This window comes from Phlebotomus argentipes, unplaced genomic scaffold, assembly GCF_947086385.1.
Source record: "Phlebotomus argentipes unplaced genomic scaffold, Phlebotomus argentipes genome assembly contig_2, whole genome shotgun sequence".
Classification (NCBI taxonomy): Eukaryota; Metazoa; Arthropoda; class Insecta; order Diptera; family Psychodidae; genus Phlebotomus; species Phlebotomus argentipes.
The window spans coordinates 3,286,839-3,306,735 of record NW_026776162.1 but is presented as its reverse complement, the minus strand read 5'-3'; the positions used below and the strand labels follow the sequence as shown (position 1 = coordinate 3,306,735).

Genomic DNA, 19,897 nt, shown 5'->3' with positions numbered 1-19,897 from the left:
CGTTGGGTGTTTTGTACTGAAATTCGCTGAAGAGAGCAAATTGGCGGGAAACTCCAACACGTTTCCAATTGCAGTTGATTTTCCTATTGGAACAATAAGAATCCAATAAAAATCGCCCAATTAAGTGAAAACAGAAAAGTTTATTGATATATCTTTGATTCAGTGTGATTTAGAATGAATTTGAACACAATACTTGATGCATTTACCATTAAAATTGCACTATAGGTGAGACACTTTATGGATTCTTGAGAATCTCACTCATGAGGCTCTTCACGTAGTTCTCGATCTGGGAGTAGTCAATGAGCGTGCCCCTGATCATGTCGACCAGCATCACTGGCCACACTTGCTCCAGCTTGTGCAGTTTCTCTACGGCGTTGCAGGTGTTCTCCATCATGATGGAGAAGTAGAGGCGGCCCTTCTGGCGCACGGCCGTCTCCTCCTGGAAGGATGTGTTGTTCCGGCGCCACTGAAGCGCCTCCTTGCCCACCACACTCTTCAGCGAGGCGTCCGCCTGCATCAGCCACTCCTTGGCGCTCTTCTTGCTGGCCAAGCACGTCTCGTCGAGGCGCAATCTGGTAAGCAGCGGCGTCAGCAAACTCTCCGGCAGCGACCAGAGCACGAGATCTGAGAGTCCGGAGTATGCCAACTCCGCCATGGAGACCTCATCTGGCGTGACATCTGTACCGTTGATCTGCTTGAGGCCCCAATGAGAGAGGCGGTAGATGGCGTAGCTCCTCCAGCTCTTCGTGCAAATACCGTTGCCCTCGGGATCGATGATGAGCGAATTGATGCCCTGAATCTCCGCTAGAGCATTGATCTGCCCCAAGCAATTGATGTTCGTCTCCCGGAAGATGAAGTTCTCAGCATTCGGGAAGCGCACCTTCACCTTGCTGAGGATCGTGGAGATGCTGTTGAAGTTAACATAGCTGAACTTGACTGTGTGCACGTCGTTCGCCTTCTGGACATTCCACTGCTTGTCGATGAACTTGAGAGCGCCAACGCCGTAGACGTTCAAATACCTTCCGCAGATCTCGATGAGATAGTCTCCGCCCTGCTCTCGCTCTCTGTCCGACTGCACCCGGTGGGATTTCGCTGAATTGCTGGACAGATTGCTCCCCGTTCCGGAGGCCGTGGAGGCGCTCATGAGACAGCTATTCTTGGCCGTTTGAGCGCGAATTGACGTGCCCTGGAAGTACTTCCTGGGCGGATTTGTGTTCTTGAGTTTCGTCACTCTATGATCTTCTGACGAATTCGTCACGACCGACGTGTCTGACTTGAAGGATGTCGTCGAGAGATTTGATTTGCTGTCTGACTGGTTCACATCGTCAGATATTGGGGACTTCTCTGTATCGTCTGGTGGGGATTTCACCTCAGGCACTTCTGTGACACTGGAAACCTCTGAGCTCTTCACCATTTGCTCCTCACCAGCCGAATTGGAGACTTGAGGGGTGGCAATTAGTGCCGTGTCACTGTTAACTGGAGACTCTGACCCACAATCTTCGTTGTCTTTGTTCTTTACCACCTCCGTGAGGATTTCCTTCTCAGGATTCTCCATTTTCTCCGGAAAATCCCGCACATCTCGATGCACATTCTTCGAGGGCTTCTTCTTCGTGTCACCATCGTCATCGGAGCTGAAATAGCTCGAGCAGGAATCAATGTTGGGCCCCAAACTCGATCCCGATGATGTCTTCTGAGAGGGAAAGGAATTGTCCAGAAATGGTGCCAGAATTGGTGGCAATCTGAAGAACTCTTCGCCAGCTGTCTCGACAGTCGACATGGAATTTTCATGGGAAGATGATCTTGTGTGCTTCTTCTCTCTCTTCTGACCAGCAGGAGTCTTCAGACGCGACGGCTTCTTCGACGAGACACTCTCACTCGTGTTACTTTCCACCTCATTGTCCTTCGCGGCCAGGATTGTGGTTGTCACGTTGCTGCTTCCGTGGCTCTTCTTCGCCAATCGATTGAGATTCGATTGCTGAGAGCGCAGCAACTCCCAATTGGTCCTCGCATTGGAGATCACCTCTTCTCGCCTGATGCTCTGGCCCACGTCACTGCTGATGCTGACGTAGTTAGAGTCGGAGGTCTCTTTGTTCTTCCTCCACGCCATGGCGGCGCGTCTCACCTGCTCAGTGACCTGCATCTGGCTCAGAGACACCAAGCATGGCAAGTAGCTGACCAGGAATGACACGCAATCGCCCGCCAGAGACACAGGATTGTTCTCAATGGTGACTTCCTTGAGATTTATCGCCTTGGCGATGCATGACATCTCTTCCACGCGCTGCAGATCGTTGTGGCACAGCCACAGGCGCTCCAGACTGCGGAGATCGTCAAAGCCGGAAATGCGCTTGATGCGATTCCGCTTGAGATTGAGTTCCTTGAGGTTCAGAAGTCCGGAAAAGTCATTGGCGCTGATGTGGCGAAGCTGATTCCCGGCCAGGTTTAGAGATTTGAGTTCTTGCAGACGACAGATTTTCTGGGTAATGCTGGAGATTTTGTTCCCGTGCAGATCCAGCACGCGAAGGGTGTTCTTCAGCGATATGATGCCAGAGATGTCGTGGATACGATTCTTCCCCAGCAGCAGTACTGTAAGGCTCTTGAGGCCATCGAGATTGGCTATTTTGTCTATTTGATTGTCGTACAGATCGAGAAAGACAAGGTTCTGCAGACTCACGCTGAAGCCGCTCATGTCAACGCCCTCGGGCATGGGTGGGATATTGGTCTTGCTCACCGGAAAAGACTCACTTGTAGCCACGGCACTGCCGGGCCTTGTGGGCTCCGCCGTGGCGACCGGGAGTGTCTGGGTCTTTCCTGTGGGCATCTTCTCGGGCGGCAGTGTCTTGCCCAGTGTGAGTGTGGAGGACATGAAGCTGTTGGACCTCTTGAGGATGTTCTTCTGGTTCACTGACAACAGGATGGATTTCTGCACCAGCGGAGTGACAGAATTGGGCGACGTGAAGCCTGGTGAGTTGGTGTAGCTGATGCCGAGGGTGCTCTTCATCGAATTGATGAGCGGCGTGGGATTCGTGGGCATGAGACTCCGCACGGGACGCTGGCTGAGATGCAATTGCTGCCTGGGAACTAATTTCCCCGTGGATGGCCCGCTCGTGGGAACTGGCGGTGCTGGTGGAGGCGGAGGCTGAGCTGGTGGTGGCTTGCTTGGCTGAATCTTGGGCACTTCAGTCTCTGGCTGAGCTTCCACCTTTGTCTCCTCGCCGGAAGCGACATGAGGCACGTGAAAAATATTTATGAGATTGTGCTGAAGCGACAGAAGGCGCAAATTGGGCTCATTCTCAATAAACGGGATCATCGTGAGCCCCCTCCTGTCCAGATTGATCCTGTCTGGCAGCTTGAGCTTATCCTGATCCGTTCTCTTGATCCTGCACACACCATTCTGTGTCTGCATCCAAGACACTCCATAGCTAGACAGTGGTTTCTCCTCACTCCCATTTGCCAGCTGCACATTCCGTCGGGATTCGTTGAGCTTCTTCACCAGAGCCACACTCAGAGTGCTGTGTGACCTTTTTGCCAATTTGCTGCTACGGCTGCCAATTTTCGGCACCACCGATTCGATCTTCAACAGCGTCTGGGCGGTGGGTGTACTATTGACTAGAATTGCTGATTTACCGCGGATTTTAGTGGCTGGCATTAGAAGAAAATCACAATAACACGAAAGCCAGAAGGTGTCCTGAGATTCCTCCCAAAATTCACTAAATTATACTATCTACGGGTGGGAAATACATTACACAACGCCTCATGACTAGAGAATGTGGATACACCAAGGCACAGTTGCAGAAAACCACAGAAAAGTGGAGAAAATTGTGATTTTCAGAAAATTTTCACTGCCCGACCAAGTTTGTTTATTGAGGTTATGTGAGCCAATCTTGAAAATTCCACCAGCTTGCCAGATGGCAAACAAACAGCTCGATCTTGAGGCTGAAATATCAAATTTCCTTCAATGATTCTATCAACACACGCTAAAACCGTGGTTGTATGAAATTGCAGAAGGCTAAATTCACTTTGTTTCCGCAAAAAAGCGTTCAATTTTCTCGAGAAATTTCGGGTGATTTTCCCACCATCGCCTCTGGCAGCACTGCTAGAATATTTTTCTGGGACACTTTGGGACAAGCCGGCGGCCATTGTGAGTTTTGACAGCCGAGGTGGAAAAAGAAGAAGAAGGAGAGGCCATTGCTACGTCTGCGGCGATAGAGACATTCTTTGCGGAGTGATTTTGTGCTTAAATACTGTGAAAGGGACACAAAAAGTGGTGTAAGAGGTGAGAAAACGTGTCCACAGAGACAATCACAAGTGATACGTTGGACAAAGTGTCAATTTGTGCCCAGAAGACTTGTGGAAAAATCCATTGCAAATGTCAGCAGGCGTGTCAGATCAGGTACAGTTTCACTTTGCCGATCCTTTCTTTGCCAAACCCCGCGCCGGATTTCTCGGAAGTGCACAAAGATGTCCGGCCGGGGTGGTGGCACACCCGGCAAATCTCACTAATGCACCTCTCTGTGTCTCCTTGCAGCGAATGAAAGGACAAGGAAATCAAGGTGAGGCCTTTTTGCTCTCTCTCTCTCTTTTGTGACGTAGACAGAAAAACTACGCAGACTAGCGGCGGAGTTCCGGGAGGCCGCCGCGGTGCCCCCACGGGGCATCGGTCATGGTGCGGGTGGGAGGGCGCGCAGTGGCGGCGGGCGAGGAGTCACTCCCGGGGAATCCGATCGCTGGCCGGGCGTTCGGTGAACTGTGAGAAGTGCCAGAGGCTGAAGAGAGTCGATCTCCCGTGATCCATCAACGTGTCAATCATCTTTCCATGCACATCAATTGCGGGCGCCCGGAGTGACTCAGTCGCGGCGAGAGAGTGTGTGTTTGTGTTTGTGGGAAAAATACTTCCGGCCTGACCTTCTGTGTGCCTCTCTATCGCTCTCAATATCACAAGCGACTCACGCTCTGAAGTCTTATCTTCCCTCTGAAAAAGGCCGTCTTTGTGCAGAGGAGGGAATTCCCAATGCATTTTCTGCCATTAGGATTTGACTGCAGAGATGAAAGTGTGAGTGCGTGAAGATGTAAAGTGAAATTTGTGTGAATTTCCACGCAATAAGACGCTGAAATCGTCAAACTATCGAAAGTGTTTATTGAGAATTTCACTGCAAAACATTTGATCAGACACACGCAGCCTCTCAATCGTGAGTGGAAAGTGTGTGTAGACAAACAAACAAACAAACAGACAAATTGATGATAAGATAGTGGGATTTTAAGTCACATTCCTAGATTGACAGAGATTAGGAAAAGTAGGTCTTGTAAGTCCAAAGAATTGGTGGAAAGCATGTAAGAATCAAATTAGATAATTGTGAAAGTCCAGTAAGCATCCAATGGTTGTTTACTGAAGCATCCGTTGCATTGCACTGGTGGAACATCAACAAAAGTACAGCAGCTCAAAAAGTTTTGTTTACAAAAAGCTCTAATTAATGAATGAGCACCTTTGGATAATTTTTTTTTAATTAATTAATCAGCAGATGAAATTGAAAAGCATGAAAAAGTCTTCACGATAAGAAAAGCAATTTAGATAAATTTTTTCTCAAGTCAGATCCAATTACCAGTGAAGAGTGTATATTTCACTGTGTTTTCTCCTCTTTTGCATCGCGAATCATCATTAAATTTGTTAGTGTTTGTTGAGCAAGAAGAGTTTTCATCTGGCATTCGCGTTTGTATTGGAGAAGCATTTTATTTACCAGACAAGCTGTGTAAACGGTGAGAAAAGAACGATGGGGTGTTAATTGGTGAACTTCTCGCTGTTTGAGCGTCTTCCTAGACATGTGGATTGATTGATATTCTTTGATTTTGAGCATTCTGAGCATATAAATTGCGTCTGCAACAATGTTGCGTTGAGTGAGTCGATTTTGAGGCACACAGAAGAGCGTGTTTGCAGCGTTGTGGTTGAGAAATTGAGAGTATATCGTGATTAAAATTCGCATCATATTTGTATGCTGGGGAGCATTTTGCACTATAAAGAAGGAGTTGTCTTCTATTCACCGTTCATCTCTTGTTTCATTCTTATTCGCGAAAACGGAGAAAGAGGGAGAGGAAAGAAAATGAAGAGACTGTTGCTGAATGTTTTTTTTTTCTCTGTTTAGAGATGTCTTTTTGCTTTATATGTCTTGAGATATGCTTCGTACATTTTATTGGGAATATGTGTTGTGTTGTGGGGTTTTGCGCGGAATGAAGACAAAGCGAAAAGAAAGTGTATGTAAAATAAGGTATTAATTTTGATGTAAATATATATTGTTTGAAAAAAAAACATGTATAATCTAGATCATAGCGATGAATATGAATCGTGGAGACACCAACCGGGAAATTATGTACCAACGGATCACAACAATACAGGTGTGTTTTCTCCACAGCATCGGGTCATTATCCTTGGAATGCTTCGGGGTTTTTGTTAAGTTTTCTATTCTCTGTGTAGACACTGTGTGTGAGAGAGAGAGAGATTTCCTGGAAAAAGTGGGGAACTCTATGGATCTCTGAACGTTCTCAGAACAATGACCTGAGGCTGGTCGTCGTATTGAAATCAATGAATAGAATATAGGAGAAAGACAATAGCAATCAATAGAAAATATGCAAGAGTCTGTAATGTGAAATGAAAGGACGATGAACGTGTTGATTTTGGAAGTGTAACTCCTTTAGCAGTATGAGTGGGCGGATTAATGAGTATCTCTGTGTGTTTTCTCTCTCTCTTGTTTGCCTTGAATGCAGGAGCTCAATTCCAATATCCACCATTTGGCGTAAGCGATGGCACCTGGTCGAGCGGAAATGAGAATTTAGCAATTCTAGGCGGATACTCAGCAGCGCATGATAACTATGGCGTCGACATGTTTGGTCCGTCCTTTGGACAACAATCCTCGTACAACTACTTCCCGGGGAACGGGGACTACAACACGTGGGGCTCACAGCAGGTTAATGCGAATGCGGGTGGACCACAGCAGCAGCAACAGCAGCAGCCGCCGCCGCCGCAGCAGCAACAGCAGCCGCCGCAGCGCAAGCACTATGATGACTACTACAGAGATCAGGCATATGCGCACGACAGTCTCAAGGCGATGGAGCAGGGTATGCAGGGACTGGGACTCGAGATGGCGGGTGGTCAGCATCACGACAAGGAGGCCACATCGAACAGTGTCAATTCCAAGGCGTCCCACCACGATCACCCGTCTCATCAGCCGAAAGAAAGTGTCCCCAAAAAGATGACATGGGCCTCGGTGGCGTCGCAGCCCGCCAAGCCGCAGGTGAACACGACCACGTTGACGGTGAAGAAGAAGGGTCCTGGCATGCCGCCGCCGCCGATGGTGCCGGGCAAGCACAATCTGGACATCGGCACGTGGGACTCGCCGTCGAAGAATGGCCCACTGGTGCCGCCGCCTGTGGTGACGGCGCCCCCGCCACCTGTCGTCCCATCGCCGCTGGTGGTGAATAATCAAAAGGCCGCCGGCCAGCCGAGCGCTTCCACCAATCACCCGGGCATGGGGCCACCGCCGCCGCAGATGCACCAGAACATGGGACCGCCGCCGCCCAATGATGGACCAAACAATCAAAGCATGCGCCCAGCCTGGTCAGGGCCCAACAGACCGCCCATGCAAGGACATCCGGGCATGGGCATGCCGCCGCCGCCGCATCAGCGATCCATGGGTCACGGCAGCCACGGTGGTCAAGGTGAGAATGTCTTCAGCGTTGACTGGGAAGTTTTCCTAACAGAGCAATTTTTCGAGTCCATTTCAATTAATTCCCTCAAAACCTTGTCTGTCGGCCTCAAGGAGTTGAATTTGAGTAGAAAGATAAAATGTTGTAAGCCCTAAATAAGGCGTTTGTTTGCCGCATTAAGTCTAGAGAGATTCCATAAGTTAAGCGAGGCGAGTGTACTTTTGGCGTGAGAATTAACTGTTCTCTGACACATTTATTTATTTCGTTATCCTCACAAATAACTGACGCCTCGAAGAAGCCATGATCTCACTCAAAGTCTCTCGTCTGACTTGCTTTTGAGAAGCATATGATGAGAGTGTTGTATAAATATTGCGTAAAATCATTTAAAGTTTGCAAAACAAGTCACAAGGTTGTAGACACAGTGGATTTGGAGGAGTATATTTGAAGCAAAAGTGGAAATATACGAAAGGTTTTCGTCGAGAGAAGTGTTTTCAATATTACAGACTTGTTGATTCATCAAATCGTAAGGAAATATCAATTCTCAAAGTCAAATGTTAGAATGATATTGAAATGCAGAGTAATACAAAGTCTCTCTAGCGAATTATTTTAAAGAGAGTCAACTATTTCTAATCTACGAGTTATTTTTGTCTGTAAATGATTACGCTAATCAATTTGATTGCTCTGTGTTGTTGAAATGATCTGGCACAAGTTTAGAGTGCCTTCTGACCGAGATCCAGTCAATTGACTCTGGAGATTGTGCTTGTGTGAAAAATGGGGAATTGATGATGAAATGTGATTGGCTTTCAGGTCCTCCGCCGATGATGATGTCGGGTGGATATCAAGGACCGCCGCCGAGTCATCAGCAGGCAATGCCCCCGCCGCCGGCGTCGGGAAAAATGCCACCACCGTCACCATCGGCGATGTCCGCCAGCGGCGTCGTGCCGGCCAATGTTCTCGAGAAGCTGCGGGACAAGAACAACTACAATCCGCTGGAGCTTGACCTCGACAGAGTAGCTAATGCGAGGTAATGTGGGATTAATCTCTCGCTCGTCTGTCATCAATCAATGGTTGCGAGTGAATCTCTGAGAGTGGATGAGAAATTCTTTCTTTTTTCTGTCTCTTGCAGATTTTTCGTGATTAAATCCTACTCTGAGGACGACATACATCGTAGTATTAAATATGAAATCTGGTGCTCCACTGAACATGGCAATAAGAGACTCGATCAGGCGTTTCGTGAGCGTGAACGTGAGACTGGCGTAGTGTATTTGTTCTTTTCCGTGAATGGATCCGGACACTTTTGTGGTATTGCCCAGATGTTGAGCAATGTGGATTACAATTCGAATTCGAGTGTGTGGTCGCAGGATAAGTGGAAGGGCACGTTCAAAGTGAAGTGGGTGTATGTGAAGGATGTGCCCAATATGCAGTTGCGCCACATTCGCTTGGAGAATAATGAGAACAAATCTGTGACGCACTCGCGTGACACACAAGAGGTGCCCCATGCCAAGGGGATTCAGGTGTACAAGATCATCCATGCCTACAAGCACACCACGTCGATCTTCGATGACTTCATACACTATGAGAAGCGCCAGGAGGAGGAGGACTCGCGCAAGCACGTCGAGCCGCCGCCCAATCAGCCGTACGAGCGACACTTTGGCAACCACAACAGTCCATACGACAAGCCACACCATGGATATGAGCGCGGGGGTGGCGGAGGTGGATACGATAAGCCGCCGATGAAGAGCTACAGTCGAGGTGAGAAAGAAGTTTACACAAAACAGACACACAAACACACACGACGACACAAAAACTCGGAATAATTGCATTCGTGCAATTGAGGATGCAATTATTCACAATCAAACTATAATAATATTCTGAAGAAGCATTCGTTTTTCTATACACGAAAATTCCTTGGGTGGCAATTTAAATGCTCTTTATTGCAATTTTCCAATGGTTTCTCACGTTTCACCATTCATATACACATAGTTTCTTTTATTCTCTCTCTTCGTGCATAATGAAGGGAATATTCGAAAAATGTTCTTCCACTTGAATATGATTTACTGCCAGAGAGGAATTGTCTGCATATGGAGGAATGTTTGGAATGTATTTGGGAAGGAGATAAGATTAGCCCAAATATGGCAAAGCCAATAAAACTCACTTGAAGTTCTGACACTTGGGAGGTCATTCAACTGCTGAGAGATGTTGAGAAAATGAGTGTTGACGTCTTGTGTGTGGCATTTCAATAAAGATCTGTAATTGGCGCTCAAGTTTCGACACGTAGGATGATGATTTATCATTATTCTGCTCACTTTTGAGATAAGAAAAGTATTATTTTGGTAGAAAATTAGTGATTTGTTTGATACACAAGTGTTTCTGCGGTTTTTTGGAAAGCAATAATCATTAATTTTATAGCGTTTGATTAATTTGTTTGATGAGAAATTATAACCACAGAGATTGAGATACAAATACTGTCTATGATGATGGAGAGTGGAAGAATTCTTTTTCACACATTTATTACATTGGATAATCAGCACAGTTTGTACATTAGGTTTGATACTTGAGAATATGATCTCTGATTGATTCTTCTGATATTTTCAGGTGGCGGATACGATGGGAAGCAACAGTACAGCAACTACGACAATCGTCGTCCTCCGCCACCGCCGAAAGATCACTACGATGGAGGCTATCATCCTCGTGATCCCGGACAGCAGGACTACAACAGTCGCAACAACAACCGCGAGCCGCGTCCGATGGAGCGCCACGACAGCGGCGGCAGCGGCGGCGGTGGCTACAATCATCGCGACGGCGGTCGAGGAATGGGCCACAGAGAGCATCACAGGGTAAGAAAGCCTGACTTTAGCCTGGCAAGATGAAGTGTCGCTCACTTTTTCTGACTTGCGCTCTCAGGGTGGCCGCGGTTCCGGTGGTGGCAGCAGAGGACATCGCAACTAGAGTGTTTTCCCTTCTTGCTCTATCTTTTGCGAACACTGCGTTTGATGATATCAATTGAGTGTTATTTTCTTTCGCCTAAAACAACAACAAGCAACAATTTATTAGAGAGAGAGAGAATGTGTGTGTGAGGCACAAATGACAGCGCGTGGAAGTGTATTAGCGAAATCACACAAAGGGGAATAATGATGATGAACAGTTGTTTCAATAGTGAGGGGAAAATGGACATTTTGAAAACAATTGAAAAAAGATGTTTCCTATATAAGAAGAAAGAGAAGATGTTTAATCAATATTTGCATCATAATACAAAAAAGTATATAAAAGCATAAAACTAACTCTCAGTGTCCTTTTTCAGAGATAAAATGAACATTTAATAACAGTTGGATTGCTCTCAGCGCTAAAAGAACAGAGGATGTTGTGTGTAACTTTTGTCAAATTCAACGATGTTTTATCAAAACTTAGTGATAGTGCGACGAGGGAGCAAAGTAGATAAATGCAAAGTGTGTGAAGATCGCGTGTGACTAAATCAAATGCTGCTAAATAGACTTCTCCGTGGAGGAGCATCTCTAATCGAAATAGTTGTGCAACACTTTAATGATAAAAATGAAAGTAATTTCGTTGGTTTCCTAAATACGATAAGCCTGACACGATGAATATGTTCAATAACTTCAAAAGAATAGTAAAAAAAAAGAGAAAAACCTCCAGAGGAAATGGCTGAATTTTTCTTACAATTGGAGGCGTTCATAAGGAAAATGTGTGTGAAATTGTGACTAAGTGTAGAGGAATGTTGGACATTTTCTTCCTTTCCCGCAAGACAGTGTTTAGCATATTTCAGGACTCAAAGAAAGTAAATGATAACTTGATGGAACCACACGCAACTCGCCGACAAAAGGAGCAACAAAATCATCTCTTCGTTTTATACAATAAATAAATGAAACACACGCGTTTCAGAGGTAAAAAAAAAGTATGAGAACTTTTAAATTTAAGTCCTAAACTAATGTCATGAAGTAAACAATTTATTTTGTACGTACAATTAAGTCTGGCTAGAGATAGGAAAAAATAAAACACAAAGAAAACGATGAAGGATTTAAGAGAAGTTCTCTTTGAAATGAGATTGAAATTGATTCATTGTACACTCTACGAATGTTTAATGTTAAGGAGATGATGAGGATTGGTTGGAAGATGAACATCTTAACGATGGATGAAGAGAGAAAAATGTATTGCGAAGGACGACGCAGTAAAAAGGAAAAGAAAAGAAAAACATTGTCAAAATTATCCTAAGAGGTGAAGAGAGAGTATAATTAAAGTCTTAAAGATAATCTATATAAAAATTACTATCATGTCCATTTCATATTAAAGAAGAAGAAGAAAAAACTATGTATTAAAATTTGTCAAATGGCAAGAATATTGTGAAGAGAATTGTTTAACATTTTTATTATCTTTTTGCATTGAGACTGCACAGAGGAAGATTTATTAGGAGAGCGCGAAAGTGTGTGTATAATTTCTTGTAGATTATTTGCATAAAAAATATGAACAGAGAGTTGATGCTTGTAGAAATTGAGATGAGACGATAAAGAGAAGAGAAAAAAAAACATGAAGAACAATAAGTACAAATTTGTTGACATAAAAGAAGCCCAAGTAAAGGAAATAAACTCCAAAAGCAGCAGATAGGACACAATTTTTTAAATAGACACTGTTTTATGGATAAACTTTTTGTGTTTCGTAACGAGAGATATAAGAAAGAGGGAGGGAGAAAGAGGCATTGATAATTTGTTGTGTATAAATTATATTCGTCAATAGTGGAAGACCTTTTTGAATGATCCCTGATATGCAGTTTTTTTATTGTGTAGGAAAGGATGAAAAGTTTAATGGGAAGGCGTTGAGAGTGCAAAATGATTAATAAATAAAAAAAAATATGTTTGTGGCCTTTGATTTCTCAAGATAAAATAGATTCAATTGCAAGAGAGTTGATCAAGTTCTTTTTCATAGAAGTGGCATTAGTGTGTTGAATGGGACAAGGAAAATAGTTTAGAGAAATGCAAAAGATATTTGTGTAAATTTGATGAGATTGACAGTGCTTGACATTCAGCATCAAATTATGATTTTAAGTTGTAGCTGAAAGGATTTTTTATATCACCTGTAATAGGAGAAGATGCAAGAATATAATAGACATGCAATTGCTATATCGTAGACTAACAATTTAATTTTTCCTCTTCAGTTTATCCTGTCGATCCTGTCAGTAAAACAATAAGTAATGAATTAATTAGAAAATGAGTACACAGCATACAAAAGAACAAGAACAATGTTTATCTTATATGAATTTTTAGTTACTTATAGATGAGAAAGAAAGTAAATTACATATAGAGTATATATTATGAAAAAAAATTGGACTATATGCAAGAGAAATGACTAAAAATACGCGAATTATGATTGTTTACACTATATTATTGTGAAATTGAGAATGATAGTGCAGAAATGTGGAGTACTTTTATTGAAAAAACTGATGAAATATTGCATATGATTTGAGAAACGAATAACAATTATAAAGAAAACTAATCGAAGAATGCATGAAGATGGAAAATATAAGCGAAAAGTAATTCAAAATCCAATGCATTTTCACTTTATTTCCACGCAACACCAAGAGTTGTTTCCTTATAGCCATTTGGGTGTGTCCGGAAGTCTAAGGAAGAAGCGGGAAGGAGGAAAAGCGCAATTTTCACATGTTTGGTGCAAAATTCTTTGGTGTAATTCTAATTTTCCTCCTTTTATTCCCAAAAGAGAATCAAACAAATATTCGGCTTGCTTTCGCGGCCTGTCGGAAATTTGGAGGGGAAGTGAATTTCGCAGGGGAAATCTCAGCTGTCTGTCAAAAGTTTGGTGCTTGTCGTGAAAATCTTTGGAATCCCTAATCGAGTGCTCAGGATGATGTCTTCAAGGGTGCTTCCGGCTTCTCTGCGACTGCTGCGTCCCTTTAGCCAGAGCGCCTCACCATCGAGCTCCGGAAGCCAGGGAAAACCACCATCACAGCCGGATCCTCTGTCCAAAGTGTCCGGATTGACAACAAACGTTGTTCTGAAGCCCGACGGAGGCAAGCCGGTGGGCCCTGGAGCGTCTCACAATGCCGACTACAAGGTGCCAGAGTACTTCCTGTACGGGAGACACAGCTACCACGAAGCGGAGATTGAGCTGGCGCCCTTCCGGTGTCCTCAGCCTTCTGCCCTGAAGAAGTAACTTAGGTGAATGATTTCATGTACATTATGTAGTTGGAAATAACACGATGAGTCCTGGCAAGCAGGGTGTTTGACTGCTGGGCGAAATGCCCAGGAAATTGTGGTTTTTCTCAGGTGGGGGAATCCTAACCTCTCTTTGTTATGTAATCAATTGATCAGAGTAGACAATGCGAGAGTTGTTGACGCGGCTTATCTTTGAGTGATTTCGCTGACAAACACGCCAGAAAAAACAGACGGAAAGATCGAGTGGGTGAAAATGGGTGATCATCTCGATGTGGTCGTCTTCGGGAGCTGTAACATGGACCTGATCAGGTAACCACTCACCTGTGCCAACAATAACTGCAGTGCTAATGAATTTCTTGCTCCCCAGCTACGTCCCACGGCTTCCAAGAGTCGGTGAAACCATTCATGGCTCCAGATTTGTCACGGGATTCGGTGGAAAGGGTGCCAATCAGTGTGTGGCAGCTTCGCGACTCGGTGCTCGCTGCGCCATGGTCGGGAAACTCGGTCAGGACTCCTGGGGCCAGGCGTATCGAGACCACCTTGAGCAGGAGGGCATCAATATCAGTCACTTGAGCGTGATTGACGGTCAAACCACCGGAGTGGCTCCGATCAGTGTGTCTGAGTCCGATGGAGCAAATCATATCGTGATTATCGTTGGAGCTAACAATTCCCTCTCCGTAGAGGACGCCAAATCCGCTGCCGAGAGCTTCACGGCACGAGTCCTGGTGTGTCAGCTTGAGACTCCCATCGAGGCCACAATTCGAGCTCTTGAACTCTTTCCCGGCACTTCAATTGTCAACGCTGCGCCGGCTCTTGAGAACACTCCGCAGGAACTCCTCAAGTTATCCACGATTTTCTGCGTTAATGAGTCTGAAGCTGCTCTGATGACTAAACTAACAGTGGAGAGTGTTGAGGATGCGAAGAGAGCTGTAGAGAGGCTACAGGAAATGGGCGCCAACACAGTAATCATCACTCTTGGAGAGAATGGCGCAGTTTTCCGGGAGAAATCATCTCCGCACACTCTCCATGCGAGAATAGCGCCTGTGGACTCAGTGGTGGATACAACAGGAGCTGGGGATGCCTTCGTGGGAGCTCTGGCTCATCTGCTGGCTAAGCTGGAGGGCCAGCGAGTGCCTTTCGGACAGCTCATGGCTGGTGCTTGTGAGATTGCGTCGATGTCAGTGAAACTCCCGGGAACGCAGTCGAGTTTCCCACGCATTTCGGGATTTGAACAAGATGTTCCCAAAAGAAAGTATGATTTGAGCAAGATTTGATGATCATTCGAGTATTCTATAAACTATGATGAAACCACAATTGTGTCCTTCTTCGACCTCTGGCTTCTGCCCTTGCTTGAACTCATTACATGCGTTTGGCCTGAAGTGGAGTTTCGATGGAACGCCGCGCTCTCGACTGCTTCAGCAGTCATAAATCTGGAGGGTGTGAGAATGAAAATTAATTGACACGGAGTCAATGATGACTAAGTGGCGGAGAAAATCTCTCAATTGCCAGCGCTGAAGATGTGGAGAAGTTGAAAAAGAGGTGACGCTCTAGCTGTGGAGCGCTAAAAGGCCATAAATCACGCTCCCGAAGGAATTATTTGATAAATAAGCGTGATTAATGAGCATTAGAGTTAGTTGGGTGGTGCATAGCAATTGTGCAGCAATGTGTGAAGCGATTTAATTGCTTTATCAACCCCAATGGTGCCGCAATTTGAAGACAAATGGAATTCAAACACTTTAAATGTTTGTGCAATTTGCACCCAAGTATGTTGTCCCAATGCGGATCAATTCTCACAAATCACTGTATTACAGGCAACAGTATTTAATTGATTGTAATCATGTAATGTGCACATTTTTCGGCTTTCTCCACATCCCATTGGGGATACACAATTAAATGCAATGCGTATTTCAGCAGTGATTTCATCACTAAATCCTCATTAATATGCATTTAATTTCAAAGGGGATTATCGATTGCATTTCTGTGGTTGTTTTTTTGCCCTGCCACTGTTTTAATGTGTAATTCGAGTGGAAACAAAGTGGCACACACGAAATGTTCACTTCACTGCAAAAATAAAGATTATATTATTTATCGAATTGATGCTAAATAGTTTAGCATAAAATAGCAAGCGAATGCAATTTAGCAACAGAAAATATTTTAATGTAATGAACCGCGCTTAAGTTTTTTATTAAAAAATTTTTGGATGATATAAAAAATAATATGTTCCCTTGCGAAATTTCATATTTCATCAAACATTTGGCTAATTGAAAACGTGCAGAATGTTTTCATTTAATTTATAAATTCACAGTGTGCTTTGCATGGTTCATTTTCGCTTGACAACTTTTCATTCTCCCACAGATTTGTTTAAGCACAAAGTCCATTCTTATGTCTGCAATATACAACGTATTAACCAATTACTGAACTTCCTCCGAAAGTTATTTAATTGTTTGTTTATGAAGTTACGAGACTTAGGAGAAGTCGGGGTAGTTTCAGGTTACATTTCACAGAAATTTCTTGTCATGTTTTTTTTTTTGAAGTGCTATGAAAGAATTAATTCTGAAATTCTCCTTAAATATTTGGGCTGATATATTAAGGTTATTTAAATGGTTTTTCAGTCAATAAATAACGGACGATTTGACAATATTTTAGCAATTTATACAATCAACTATTTTATGCAGCGCTTTGGGAAAGTTTAATCCTTCTGTAAACCTCAGCGGAGCGCTATGATTTACGACGACCGGCGCCCCGGGCGGAGTGCACACAGCCCACGGAGGGCAAACAGTTGATGGTAATACTTCATGGTGATCCGTTGATGCGTGCAGAATCACTTTAGATGCGAGAAAACAGTGGCCCTAGTGGATCTAATCGAGGATCTAATCGACGAAAGGGAGTGGTTTTATGGTGCACCAATCCAATAATTCTGGCATCCACCCCCTCGCTATCTGTGAGCAAACACCCACCCCGGATTATTAATGGGAAATTATTCAGTGGGCCACCGCATGAGCAGGAGCCGAGCGATGGTGGCAGCCGGAAGCATGGGGGAGTGTGGGTGGGTGGGTGGAGAAAGTGTGTACAGGAAAAACCCTTGCACAGCACATTGTGAGCTCGTCCTTTTGTATTTAAATGGTTAGCTGAATTACCACCTTTTCAACTCCCATCGCACTAAATGCACACTCCATCCTGTGTGTTTATGATGGAATAACCATTTAATCGATATTGTAATTATGCAAAATGCAAATTTAATTCAAACCTCATTGTAGCCACCTTCACTTGCATTAATTTCCCAATCACATTTCCTCTTCCTCCCACGTCTGGCATGTCATCCGCCGCCGCCCTTCAAGCGGCCCACAGAATATCCATGCATAAACTCAAGTCATCCCAATCTCTGGAGCCTCTGGGCTCTTTTTCGGGGGCGCGACGGCAGCGGGAAGTATTTGAGGAGTTCTTGGCAAACAATTTGCAAATGTTTCTCGTGTACTCATTGGATATTTTAATTAGAAAATTTCTTTTATATTGACGTAAACAACACGAGAACTGGCAGCTTTTGGGAAATTAATATGTATAGACAGCGAATATTGTTAACAACGGCAAAACTCAATGAAATGCAGGAGAATTTATATAATATCAGGATAATGATTTTCATTGAAAATGCTGTAATTATTTTCAGCTGAAAATACCCTTTATTTAAACTCCTCCTAATTTACACACAATTAAATGAGTGTTATTTTTTAACACAGAGTATTCGATCATATTTGCTATGCCATTGAGTGCCGAGAAAAATTCACTTCCTTCAACAATGCTCTGACTTTTGGGAAAGTTTGCCGGCTGCACTTGATTGCGAAGGCTCGAGAGGTTGGTATTTTACGTTCAATGAAAAATTAAATTTTTAATTCTTCCCAAGTGGAAAACGGCACAGAGGCGAGAACAGCGAGGAGAAATAAAATTTACTGTAGCGATATAAAAGGTATCCCACTTCGGAAAACAATTCAATGAGCTGGAGAGAAATCGTGTGCCACCCATTTCACTGCCTCACACTCCCTTGCCATCCTTGCTCCTGGCCTATAGTTGAAGAGAGCCAAGGGAGTTGCTCGTCTTTTTTTTTGTTGCTGTTCATGAGGCACATTTTGGCGAACAGTGAATATTTTTTGCCAACCTTTTTCTTGCAACATGATTTTTACCTACACAATTACACAAACTACTGCATCCCAGAGAGAGAAAGAGAGAGAGAGAGTAGGGAATAAACTGAATTATCTGCAATAAAAATGTAAATTGGACTGCATAATTCAGTGGAGCATCATGTTTTTCCCTCGTGTTTTTTATTGTATGGACGAATTGGGTAATGGAATGAGCTGGAAAAAGAGTTGACCAGGGATATCACAAAGTTCGGTACGGGAAGAGGAGGATCGTTAAATGCATATTTCAGTGGATGCTCTAAAAAAAAATCCACAACAATTGCCTTCTGTGGCTCTTCGGATGAATCAAATTGGGAATGGTCGATAGTGCCAAAGCAGAGGATAAGCAATCACTGTGGACTTTAACACCCGAACTCCAACGCGCGGCTCTTTCATGGCAATTTTAATTATTCACAAGCGTAAATGTATTCTTTAACGAAGAGAAACAATTATTTTATTGATTTGCCTCTCTCTTAGCAGTCTTATACAGATTTTGAACAAAAGTTGTGTGCGCTCAACTGAGTTTTCCCGAAGATTAGAAAGCATTAGGAGAGAAGATTAACACAGAAATTCCAGTATTAACCTCCAGATTAGAAAAGTATGCACTTCTAGTATGCTTTAAGTAAATACTAAATAATAAATAACCCCATGCAATAGTTCAACTTTCTCTTTGCCGTTGGCACAGTTTGTGCAAAGCAAATATATATACAAAATTTAGCAGGAATTAAATTTTTACACAATTCCTGGTAATTATAGAAACTACATAAATCTATGGCGATGTGGATTTACGGACGTGCACGATAAAATCTGTGGGTTGTCCGTTCGATTGGTTCGCAAAACATAATGCAAAGCACAAAAGCACAATAATTCGATTTATCCGAAAATGTAATAATCTTATTTAACAGTTGCACTCCAGCCAATGACTGATTGCGTGCAATTAACACGTAAAATGCATAACCGGCACTCATGTTCGGCACAGTTTTCATTTCAATTCCACATATTTTGATAATGGAATTGAATAAATGAAGGGAGAAATGAAATTTTCCGCCGTATGGCATAATGTGTAATGTTCCAAATTATTCACTCCACGGTAAGTATTAATTCATATCGAATAAATTCATTAATTCCTAATTAGAATTTCTCTGTTCGCTGAGAATTTCGCACGTAAGGCCATTGCCGCAGAATTTGCTGTATTTCAAACCTAAACTCCATTTTAATTGCACAGGAATTGTGCGCGGGTGGGAGAAGGGGAAATGGGGCAGATATATTCATGAAATATTTTTCTTTGTAATCCACACTTTTGCTTTAAATCCACCTTCCGCGCCCTGATTTGAATTTAGACACAGACACTGGAGGTGATGGGTGAATTTTTTTTAGGGACGCGCCCGCGGGCATTTATGGAGCTTCTGGCCCCACTTTCTAAACACTTCCACCGCTGAGGATTTATCTTCAGCAGTGGAGAAATCAAATAACATCACGCAGACGTTTTTTTTCCCCTTGAACCGTCACTTGACTTGAGCGTCCTGACGTGACTTTGCCATTGTTCCGCATCTCGCTTGGCCACGGTTTGTAACCAAAATAGCAAATGCAGGATATTTCTTCTCCTCATCCGTGCGATGCCTCCATGCTGCCATTCATCTCATCGTCAAGCCTGCAAATTATTTTCATCATCCTGACAATGATTACACACATTTTGTGGCTGCGCTCTGTGGGCGTTCAATTTGGTATTCAAGAATGAGCGACAGTCGAAAAGCAGAGCTGAAGGTAGAAAGTCAAGGTGAAGAGGAAAGTAGCAGGAAGACGCCAGGAAAACATCCTCCGCAAAGGAATGCGGTGGGAGTTTGATACAAAAATCTC

The 19,897-nt window shown here is 43.8% G+C and overlaps 4 protein-coding genes across 5 annotated transcripts; 3 read left to right on the top strand and 1 right to left on the bottom strand.

Annotated features, from left to right (window-relative positions):
- Positions 1-151: 151 nt before the first annotated feature.
- On the bottom strand, positions 152-4,020 carry LOC132265283 (uncharacterized). Its single transcript, XM_059765867.1, has one exon. The coding sequence runs from the start codon at positions 3,644-3,646 to the stop codon at positions 236-238; it is 3,411 nt and encodes a 1,136-aa protein (XP_059621850.1). The 5' UTR covers positions 3,647-4,020; the 3' UTR covers positions 152-235.
- Positions 4,021-4,126: 106 nt separating this feature from the next.
- LOC132265284 (YTH domain-containing family protein 3) lies at positions 4,127-12,556 on the top strand. Of its 2 annotated transcripts, XM_059765868.1 has the most exons (8): positions 4,127-4,390; positions 4,526-4,550; positions 6,313-6,384; positions 6,754-7,704; positions 8,500-8,716; positions 8,819-9,444; positions 10,288-10,529; positions 10,597-12,556. In XM_059765868.1, the coding sequence occupies exons 1-8, from the start codon at positions 4,367-4,369 to the stop codon at positions 10,639-10,641; spliced, it is 2,202 nt and encodes a 733-aa protein (XP_059621851.1). In that variant the 5' UTR covers positions 4,127-4,366; the 3' UTR covers positions 10,642-12,556. The 2 variants fall into 2 exon arrangements, with proteins under 2 accessions (XP_059621851.1, XP_059621852.1); XM_059765869.1 differs by lacking the exon at positions 6,313-6,384 and having other exon boundaries at positions 4,128-4,390.
- Positions 12,557-13,459: 903 nt separating this feature from the next.
- LOC132265287 (uncharacterized) lies at positions 13,460-13,953 on the top strand. Its single transcript, XM_059765871.1, has one exon. It carries the CDS (start codon positions 13,561-13,563, stop codon positions 13,867-13,869), a length of 309 nt encoding a protein of 102 aa, XP_059621854.1. The 5' UTR covers positions 13,460-13,560; the 3' UTR covers positions 13,870-13,953.
- A 90-nt stretch (positions 13,954-14,043) lies between these two features.
- On the top strand, positions 14,044-15,403 carry LOC132265286 (ribokinase). The gene is made up of 2 exons (XM_059765870.1): positions 14,044-14,180; positions 14,239-15,403. Exons 1-2 carry the CDS (start codon positions 14,125-14,127, stop codon positions 15,143-15,145), a joined length of 963 nt encoding a protein of 320 aa, XP_059621853.1. The 5' UTR covers positions 14,044-14,124; the 3' UTR covers positions 15,146-15,403.
- The last annotated feature ends 4,494 nt before the right edge of the window (positions 15,404-19,897 follow it).